The sequence below is a fragment of the Coregonus lavaretus genome (assembly GCF_964263955.1).
Source record: "Coregonus lavaretus genome assembly, chromosome: 11".
In the NCBI taxonomy this organism is placed as follows: Eukaryota; Metazoa; Chordata; class Actinopteri; order Salmoniformes; family Salmonidae; genus Coregonus; species Coregonus lavaretus.
This window is the reverse complement of record NC_139998.1, coordinates 51,687,644-51,698,844: the sequence shown is the minus strand read 5'-3', so window position 1 is coordinate 51,698,844 and position 11,201 is coordinate 51,687,644. Positions and strand designations below refer to the sequence as shown.

General features: G+C 42.6%; 1 protein-coding gene across 4 annotated transcripts in view; it reads left to right on the top strand.

Moving 5' to 3' along the window:
- Positions 1–735: 735 nt before the first annotated feature.
- The window catches only part of LOC311137809 (uncharacterized protein), a 73,297-nt gene continuing 62,831 nt past the window's right edge, over positions 736–11,201 (top strand). For all 4 annotated transcript variants that reach the window (XM_084172406.1, XM_084172405.1, XM_084172404.1 and 1 more), the window contains exon 1: positions 736–990. In XM_084172406.1, the coding sequence (XP_084028532.1) occupies positions 942–990 (49 nt within the window). In that variant the 5' untranslated portion in view covers positions 736–941. The remainder of the gene's footprint in view (positions 991–11,201) is intronic.

Here is an 11,201-nt window from a genome sequence, read left to right as displayed (position 1 = left end):
CTGTAAAAGAGACCTCTCTGTCAAAATAAAGGTTCATAAAATAAAATAAAAAACAAGGAACACTCAAAGACCATTAGCTTTATGCTATGGTGGTGCATTATGGTTATCTGGTAATAGCATAATTGATTGAACTGCCAATAAACTAAAACACTTTAATTGGCCTCATCTGTCACAATCATTCTCACACAGTGTAACTTTTAGACAGCCAGGGCTTTGATAATTATTATGCTTGTGTAATTTGGTCCTGCATTTAACAGGGGAAGCAACTGTGACATCCATGCAGAAAGGAATATTGTGACATATGCTATCAGAAACCGTGCGTGTGTGTCCGTGTCCTCCCCAGTGAAGATTTAAATCAAACAATTCATTTTGAAAACTGATTGAAATGCAATTTGCTGGGACTGGAGATGGTTCTCAAAATTGTCAACAACTATCTTATTCATTACTAATTAGGTATTGTTAGGTAAAAACCCAAGTGATTACAACTATGTCGTGTGCAAATCAGGACATGTTTTTATGTTGATGTTACACTTTCACTTTCTGTTTAGTTTTTACATAGATAAATAGCCTAATCTCCTCTATTGTCTTTCATTCCTCACATATTCAGCAGTGAATGATATGACCCGCCCTGCGTCCCGTAGCTGGCCTTGAAGCTAGCCAGCAAACTAGCCAAAAAGCTAGCTAATGAAATCCACAGCTGCAAAGGAGGAGGAGGAAGAAATAGTGGGAGGGTCTGTGAAAGAGATGCCCACAAGAATCGGACTGGCGAAGCGAGGTTTCGAGGCGGCTAGTTAACTACCGAAACTAATCAAAGGGACACCCGTACCAGTACTGGAATCATCAATTGGGTTTATGACAAAAAACTATAAATCAGATTCCGGTACTGTAACCTTCGGGAAATCGTAATTCAACGTGAACGGCTTTGACACCTCGCTGACAACATGGCTGAATTTAGCATCGATCAGAACAAACTGCCTGGAGTAAAAGAAGGTAAGGTTTGCTAGGTAGCTACTTAGCAGCCAGCTAGATAAACTGTAGCTAGAGCTAGCCTTGCTTGTTTACACCTGTCTGACAGGTGGTTCTTTTTCACATTTTAGGTGTCAAGTGCCTGCATCCTATATGCTTCATATATGTTTGTTTTGTCAAATAGCAAGCTAGCCAATTTACTTAACAGTGACCCAGTGTAACGTTAGCTATCTGACTTTCATGTTTTTGCTGGTTAGCTAACTGGGGACAAATACATTCACACGTGATTCTGGAATTTGGAGTGATTGTGCGAGTTTTTAACTGTCTGGCAGCTAACGTAGCTAGCTGTCTGTAGAGGTGGCAATGGAGTGTCGACTTTTACTGCAAACAGTCTGCTTTCCCCTGGCTAGCTAGTTATTGTATTCAAGGGCATTCTGGTGGTTTGCATGTCAAGTGGTTGAGCCAGATGCTGTCCCTCAATCTCTCCAGGAATGCCGTCTGGACATCTAAAGATATAACGTTTCTCCCCACCTGTTCCCTTGACAGATGAATATACAGATTGTTGGACAGTGCTATGTTGTCCCACCTAGTTATGTAGACAAAAATATGCAATGTTAGTGTGCAAAACATTCCCAAACTAATTTCCTTTACTCACAATTAAAGGTTTCCTCAAAGTGGCCTAGCTAAAGGTGATTTAGTTTTGGGCCACAACAAAATGTTATTCAGAATTTGAAGAGTGGTGGAGATTGGCCAGCCCTAATTCTTCTCCAAAACAATAGCACATACAGTGTCAAAAAAAAAAAAACGCATGTCAAAAATGTTATAAATTGATATGCATTTTAATGAGGGAAATAAGTATTTGACCTCCTCTCAATCAGAAAGATTTCTGGCTCCCAGGTGTCTTTTACACAGGGAACGAGCTGAGATTAGGAGAACACTCATAAAGGGAGTGCTCCTAATCTCAGCTTGTTACCTGTATAAAAGACACCTGTCCACAGAAGCAATCAATCAATCAGATTCCAAACGCTCCACCATGGCCAAGACCAAAGAGCTCTCCAAGGATGTCAGGTACAAGATTGTAGACCTACACAAGGCTGGAATGGGCTACAAGACCATCGCCAAGCAGCTTGGTGAGAAGGTGACAAGTTGGTGCGATTATTCGCAAATGGAAGAAACACAAAATAACTGTCAATCTCCCTCGGCCTGGGGCTCCATGCAAGATCTCACCTCGTGGAGTTGCAATGATCATGAGAACGGTGAGGAATCAGCCCAGAACTACACAGGAGGATCTTGTCAATGATCTCAAGGCAGCTGGGACCATAGTCACCAAGAAAACAATTGCTAACACACTACGCCGTGAAGGACTGAAATCCTGCAGCACCCGCAAGGTCCCCCTGCTCAAGAAAGCACATATACATGCCCGTCTGAAGTTTGCCAATGAACATCTGAATGATTCAGAGGAGAACTGGGTGAAAGTGTTGTGGTCAGATGAGACCAAAATGGAGCTCTTTGGCATCAACTCAACTCGCCGTGTTTGGAGTAGGAGGAATGCTGCATATGACCCCAAGAACACCATCCCCACCGTCAAACATGGAGGTGGAAACATTATGCTTTGGGGGGGTCTTTCTGCTAAGGGGACAGGACAACTTCACCGCATCAAAGGGACGATGGACGGGGCCATGTACCATCAAGTCTTGGGTGAGAACCTCCTTCCCTCAGCCAGTGCATTGAAAATGGGTCGTGGATGGTATTCCAGCATGACAATGACCGAAAACACACGGCCAAGGAAACAAAGGAGTGGCTCAAGAAGAAGCACATTAAGGTCCTGGAGTGGCCTAGCCAGTCTCCAGACCTTAATCCCATAGAAAATCTGTGGAGGGAGCTGAAGGTTTGAGTTGCCAAATGTCAGGCTCGAAACCTTAATGACTTGGAGAAGATCTGCAAAGAGGAGTGGAACAAAATCCCTCCTGAGATGTGTGCAAACCTGGTGGCCAACTACAAGAAACGTCTGACCTCTGTGATTGCCAACAAGGGTTTTGCCACCAAGTACTAAGTCATGTTTTGCAGAGGGGTCAAATACTTATTTCCCTCATTTAAAATGCAAATCAATTTATAACATTTTTGACACGTGTTTTTCTGGATTTTTTTGTTGTTATTCTCTGTCTCACTGTTCAAATAAACCTACCATAAAATTTATTGACTGATCACTTATTTGTCAGTGGGCAAACGCACAAAATCAGCAGGGGATCAAATACTTTTTTCCCTCACTGTAACAGCTGTTGAGATATGAGTGGACAATACAGACAGACCATATCACACTTAAAACAATCCCTTTGTTTGGATATCTCCTTCAAATATCCTGTTCCTCTGTATGCTTTCAATCTGTTCGGATTGGGGATGTGGAACGCACTGTCTCTTCCTGCGATTGGGAAACAGCTGCATGGAACATTTGACATGCTGGTCTGGAAGAGAGCACGAAGGGAGAACGTGCCTTTCCATTGCTCTGCGGCTGTCTCCAGAGAACCATCCAAGTGATACATATGGTTGTTTGAGATGGTTCCCCCCCTATTTGTTAATTTCTTTCTGCTTACATATGACAAAAGGATTTATATTCACAGGGAAAATAAGAACTTATTGCTAGCCTCGGTTAACCCACACTGTTGCGTCCAAAAGTTATTTATTCCAGGCCTGATCTAGGCCTATTCCTAGGCGTGCAACCTCAGCACGTTTCATGGTAGACAGTCATTTTGCTTTGTTCTTTGTCCTTGATCCATGCCTGATACAGTAGAGGGCCATGCAATGAAACATTGACTAGACATTGAGGCACATTTAATGGAGAAATAACAATGTTCAGTAGGCTAAGTCAGTGCTAGATTGAATCTCCTGGGGGTTTTGTTCGATTTAAGAGATTAGGCATATGGTTGAAATGAGGTCAGTGTTAATCAAAGCTTATGTGAGCCTGCCTGGGGTGGGGGTTTTATGGAACGGGACCTAGTTCATCCTCTCTCACTACGACACAGCCATCTATCTAACCCCCCCCCCCCCCCCCCCCCCCATTCGGCCCATTATCTATTAACCCCAGTGGAGCTGCCCTGCCCAGCAGTGACATGTCAGGGGAGTTTGATTCACTATGGGGCTTTCCATTAATCATATAGGCTCTGGGTTGTCTTCACATTGCACTACAGCAGCTGACACACACAGTGATTTGAGAAATACTGCTGCACAGTGTGTGGACTGCTGCTTTTGTCATTAATTATGTATGATATGGATGAGGTCATCTCTGAGAACAGATTGTGGCTTGCCTTGCTGTGTGAGGTTGAACTGTGGCAGGCTCGCTAAAATGCTTTCGAGTAGCAGAGAGAGGGAGGAGAAATAGTCAAATGTAGGCCTAAATGGTCAGTGGGATAACCAAGTTGACATAGCCTAAAGATGGCCCTATGTCCCCGAGATTGGTAGGGCTATTTGAATATTATTCGAAAGAAACATCTGATATGGTAGTCAAATTAGGCTAGACGTTAGCCACACACTGCCAGTAACAGATACAGTGAGGGGGGGAAAAGTATTTGATCCCCTGCTGATTTTGTACGTTTGCCCACTGACAAAGAAATGATCAGTCTATAATTTTAATGGTAGGTTTATTTGAACAGTGAGAGACAGAATAACAACAAAAAGATCCAGAAAAACGCATGTAAATGTTTTTATAAATTGATTTGCATTTTAATGAGGGAAATAAGTATTTGACCCCCTCTCAATCAGAAAGATTTCTGGCTCCCAGGTGTCTTTTTATACAGGTAACGAGCTGAGATTAGGAGCACACTTTTAAAGGGAGTGCTCCTAATCTCAGTTTGTTACCTGTATAAAAGACACCTGTCCACAGAAGCAATCAATCAATCAGATTCCAAACTCTCCACTATGGCCAAGACCAAAGAGCTCTCCAAGGATGTCAGGGACAAGATTGTAGACCTACACAAGGCTGGAATGGGCTACAAGACCATCGCCAAGCAGCTTGGTGAGAAGGTGACAACAGTTGGTGCGATTATTCGCAAATGAAAGAAACACAAAATAACTGTCAAATCCCTCTGCCTGGGGCTCCATGCAAGATCTCACCTCGTGGAGTTGCAATTATCATGAGAACGGTGAGGAATCAGCCCAGAACTACACGGAGGATCTTGTCAATGATCTCAAGGCAGCTGGGACCATAGTCACCAAGAAAACAATTGGTAACACACTACGCCCTGAAGGACTGAAATTCTGCAGCGCCCGCAAGGTCCCCCTGCTCAAGAAAGCACATATACATGCTCGTCTGAAGTTTGCCAATGAACATCTGAATGATTCAGATGAGACCAAAATGGAGCTCTTTGGCATCAACTCAACTCGCCGTGTTTGGAGGAGGAGGAAGGCTGCCTATGACCCTAAGAACACCATCCCCACCGTCAAACATGGAGGTGGAAACATTATGCTTTGGGGGTGTTTTTCTGCTAAGGGGACAGGACAACTTCACAGCATCAAAGGGACGATGGATGGTGCCATGTTCCGTCAAATATTGGCTGAGAACCTCCTTCCCTCAGCCAGTGCATTGAAAATGGGTCATGGATGGGTATTCCAGCATGACAATGACCCAAAATGCACAGCCAAGGCAACAAAGGAGTGGCTCAAGAAGAAGCACATTAAGGTCCTGGAGTGGCCTAGCCAGTCTCCAGACCTTAATCCCATAGAAAATCTGTGGAGAGAGCTGAAGTTTCGAGTTGCCAAACGTCAGGCTCGAAACCTTAATGCCTTGGAGAAGATCTGCAAAGAGGAGTGGGACAAAATCCCTCCTGAGATGTGTGCAAACCTGGTGGCCAACTACAAGAAACGTCTGACCTCTGTGAAGGGTTTTGCCACCAAGTACTAAGTCATGTTTTGCAGAGGGGTCAAATACTTATTTCCCTCATTAAAATGCAAATCAATTTATAAAATTTTTGACATGCGTTTTTCTGGATTTTGTTGTTGTTATTCTGTCTCTCACTGTTCAAATAAACCTACCATTAAAATTATAGACTGATCATTTCTTTGTCAGTGGGCAAACGTACAAAATCAGCAGGGGATCAAATGCTTTTTTTCCTCACTGTAGGTACATGGTTAATTACTTATTTATAATCACAGCTTTTTTTGTATCCTCCGCTAAAATGTCCACCACAGTTTTGCGCCAGTAATAGCAAATTCACTTAATAGCACTTCCAGATTGATTCCATTCCAGTTAAACAGAAGAGGCTTAAGTACAGTTTATCCAGCCTATGAAACAGAAGCCATTTTGAATGTTCTTCAGCAAACATTACCTGTGTTACTCACCTTGAGCATGTTCTAGATGAAAACAGCCCCTACGGCTACAGGGCTCTACACAAGTGTATCTGCTTTGTTTGACTGATGGAGTTAAATGCAAAAAGACATTGGCATGTCTTTTCGAATAATCATTTTCTTGTTGGGTGTCAACTGATTGAGATGGGTTGTGGTGCATACAGGTTTATGAGAAATGCACTAGAACTTAGTTCCCTGTAGCCAATTGGCCCATACGTACAGTAGGCTAATGCCTATTATGGTTTGTTTGCTATGACCGGCTTTTTGTGATTAGGGTAGGGCTGTGAAGGTCATGGAATTTTGGGTGACGGTAATTGGCCAGCCAAATGACTGAGGTCTCCGTAATAATCGTTCGAAAAGCAAAAAAGAAAGCTCATTTCGTCCGCTCCTGACTGCACGTGCTGCCATAGAAGTAGAACGAATAGAAAGGACGTCCCCATTCACGTCAATGAGGGCATAATGGGTGAACTTTTGCCCATACGAGCAAAGCTAGGTCGAAAATATACAGGTTAAGACAACTTTGTTACAAATCTGGGACCGGCATCGTTAATTAGCATAGTTGGTCCCATTGTTGCAAAGAGTTATGGTATATTTGAATCCCGTTGTCTTAACCTTTGTCATATTCAACCTAGGAGCAAAGCAGGAAGTAAAAGCCGGAAGTGTACCCCATAGAAATAACAATGAATCAAAAGGGTGTCTCCATTCAAGTCAATGATTGCATAATAGGTGAACTGGCATCCATTTTGAGTGTACCCATGTCAGGAAGTAAAATCAGAAAGTGTACCCTTCAATCTGTGCTGTGATTTATTGAGTCAACTCAACTGACATTACAAAAAATACATTCCATTGCATGAGCCACATCAGTTAGCATCATTTGGGGGGGTTGTGGGTTCGATTCCCACGGGGGGCCAGTATGAAAAAAATATATATACAGTGGGGAAAAAAAGTATTTAGTCAGCCACCAATTGTGCAAGTTCTCCCACTTAAAAAGATGCGAGAGGCCTGTAATTTTCATCATAGGTACACGTCAACTATGACAGACAAAATGATTTTAAAAAAATCCAGAAAATCACATTGTAGGATTTTTAATGAATTGATTTGCAAATTATGGTGGAAAATAAGTATTTGGTCAATAACAAAAGTTTCTCAATACTTTGTTATATACCCTTTGTTGGCAATGACACAGGTCAAACGTTTTCTGTAAGTCTTCACAAGGTTTTCACACACTATTGCTGGTATTTTGGCCCATTCCTCCATGCAGATCTCCTCTAGAGCAGTGATGTTTTGGGGCTGTCGCTGGGCAACACGGACTTTCAACTCCCTCCAAAGATTTTCTATGGGGTTGAGATCTGGAGACTGGCTAGGCCACTCCAGGACCTTGAAATGCTTCTTACGAAGCCACTCCTTCGTTGCCCGGGCGGTTTGTTTGGGATCATTGTCATGCTGAAAGACCCAGCCATGCTTCATCTTCAATGCCCTTGCTGATGGAAGGAGGTTTTCACTCAAAATCTCACGATACATGGCCCCATTCATTCTTTCCTTTACACGGATCAGTCGTCCTGGTCCCTTTGCAGAAAAACAGCCCCAAAGCATGATGTTTCCACCCCCATGCTTCACAGTAGGTATGGTGTTCTTTGGATGCAACTCAGCATTCTTTGTCCTCCAAACACGACGAGTTGAGTTTTTGCCAAAAAGTTATATTTTGTTTTCATCTGACCATATGACATTCTCCCAATCCTCTTCTGGATCATCCAAATGCACTCTAGCAAACTTCAGACGGGCCTGGACATGTACTGGCTTAAGCAGGGGGACACGTCTGCACTGCAGGATTTGAGTCCCTGGCGGCGTAGTGTGTTACTGATGGTAGGCTTTGTTACTTTGGTCCCAGCTCTCTGCAGGTCATTCACTAGGTCCCCCCGTGTGGTTCTGGGATTTTTGCTCACCGTTCTTGTGATCATTTGACCCCACGGGGTGAGATCTTGCGTGGAGCCCCAGATCGAGGGAGATTATCAGTGGTCTTGTATGTCTTCCATTTCCTAATAATTGCTCCCACAGTTGATTTCTTCAAACCAAGCTGCTTACCTATTGCAGATTCAGTCTTCCCAGCCTGGTGCAGGTCTACAATTTTGTTTCTGGTGTCCTTTGACAGCTCTTTGGTCTTGGCCATAGTGGAGTTTGGAGTGTGACTGTTTGAGGTAGTGGACAGGTGTCTTTTATACTGATAACAAGTTCAAACAGGTGCCATTAATACAGGTAACGAGTGGAGGACAGAGGAGCCTCTTAAATAAGAAGTTACAGGTCTGTGAGAGCCAGAAATCTTGCTTGTTTGTAGGTGACCAAATACTTATTTTCCACCATAATTTGCAAATAAATTCATTAAAAATCCTGCAATGTGATTTTTCTGGATTATTTTTTCTCAATTTGTCTGTCATAGTTGACGTGTACCTATGATGAAAATTACAGGCCTCTCTCATCTTTTTAAGTGGGAGAACTTGCACAATTGGTGGCTGACTGGTCGGCTATGAAAAGCCAACTGAGATTTATTCCTGATTATTATTTGACCATGCTTGTCACTTATGAACATTTTTGAACATCTTGGCATGGTTCTGTTATAATCTTCACCCGGCACAGCCAGAAGAGGACTGGCCACCCCTCATAGCCTGGTTCCTCTCTAGGTTTCTTCCTAGGTTTTCACCTTTCTAGGGAGTTTTTCCTAGCCACCGTGCTTCTACACCTGCATTACTAGCTGTTTGGGGTTTTAGGCTGGGTTTCTGTACAGCACTTCGAGATATTAGCTGATGTAAGAAGGGCTATATAAAATAAAATTGATTGATTGATTGACTAAATACTTATTTTCCCCACTGTATATATATATATATACTGTAAGTCGCTCTGGGTAAGAGCGTCTGCTAAATGACACAAATTTGAATGAACATTCTACATTACCATGGCAAACCCGCATCAGTTGATAGAACATTCCAAAATACCATGGAAATTATTGCATCACAGTACCAGGCAGCCATTGCGAGTGTACCCATGAGTTTACCAGCCAGGTTTAGAGGTTCCAAGCCCATTCTATTAATCGTTTGCTTGTTTTAGCAAGGGGCAACAAAGTTTCATCACCTTGTTAAAGCTGACGGCTTTTATTTATTTTTACGGTTATGACGGTTATTATATTTTCATGACTGTCTTCATCCATAACCGTCGCTTATACGGTAATTGTGCCAGCCCTAGATTAGGGTTAGCCTATACAATCTGGTTGATCCCCTTAAGTGATGAAGATTATGCAAATAATGCTGGTTATCATATGAATATCACGTCAGCACTACTGTTAACGCTAGCTTGCATGATGACTGTTGGTTCAGTTCTCGTTCAAGTGATACCTAAGGGAAAACCTACAGTGCTAACTGCCAGAGATGTCCATCATCACAGACAGACTTTCAGATTCCTTCCATGAGTTCCACTCTTCTGTCTGTCATTTCTGCTCATGTGATTCTTCTTGTTCTCTTGATCTGATTGGTCTTAAGCTTTGGCACTTTGCCACTTCGCATCTGCTTAGTCTCCGTCTGGCATTCTGAATGCTTTTTAACAGTGTTGTGCTGCCTGTTTGGAAGCTGCTGCCTCCCTCCTCTTCCCCATAAACTAATTAAAAGGTTTGCATGTCCTCAGCAAAAGTTAATGTGGTGTCAGAAGTGGCCCAACATGTGCCAGATACAGCAAATAAAGAGCTTTGCTATTCTGACTAAGAAGGCTCATTATAGCAAACTCTTCTGACTTGGCCATGCTGTTGTGCCTTTTCAGTTCTTAGACTTAATAACTTATTACTGTCCGTGTGCTTTTCTACCTTTCTAAAATGTAGATTTACCACAGCAAGCGTAGGCTTGATCTAGGTAGGCCTATACACAGTCCAGAAAACGATGTGGCCTAGCCTAATTCTAAATGAGCAAAACTGTTGTTGATTGTTAAAAAAAAAACTTGCCGCTGCCAACAGAGTAAAATCATCAATTTTTATTTAGCCTAGCTGATTTCACCATGAAAGAACAGGTTCGCTTGCTCAAGCCCAGTTTGAGTTCATGCTTTTCTCTTTATTTACAGAGCGATTTTAAAATACAGGCTCTTCTTTTAGGGGCCCTATTTGAGACATGGGCTGGTTCAGCTTCTCCTTTGTCTTATAGCTCTCTGAACAGGTATTAGACAGCGATGGCTTGTTAGTGCAGCAATCGTCCTTTTGACTACCAAGCAGGTCATGGACTTCCCCCTCTGTGGGCCTGATATTGTTACAACGGCCTTGCCATTGCTCCAATTGATGCTGTAGTTCAGCCCCAATAGCCACCGTCAGTGCAAAGTGTAAGATTAGTACGCAAGGTTAAATTGGGGAGCTTGTGTTATTAGGGTTACAAAACCCTTGTTGGTTGGGCTTTTGGTGCTCTGTTCAAGTTCATTTCCTGCCCTTGATCGGGGCGTATCTGTTGTTATCAGTGCTGTATTAGAACATCATGTGTAGGTGGTGTGCACAATGTCTCGTAACATGGAACAATGGTTATCAAGCTGAGTTCATACAGCACCAACAAAAACAGCTTCTCAACAGGCCTTTTGGTCTGTGTTTCCATAAGAACTTCAGCCATATCGCAACAACAGACATAGCTGTGACACAGACATAATATCGCAACAACATAGACATAGATGGCGTATTTAGTAGAAATCGGTACAAAACACCTCAAGATAAAAACATAATATTCAAAAGACTAAATATTAGCATTTCATATATTCGCAGTTAATATAATTCAATCTGGATAATAACACAAAACAGATCATAAGGCTAGAGAAATATATCGACAAATATTACAACAACACGCAACACCCAAATATGACTGAAGACAAGCGTGGAGAGCCAATCC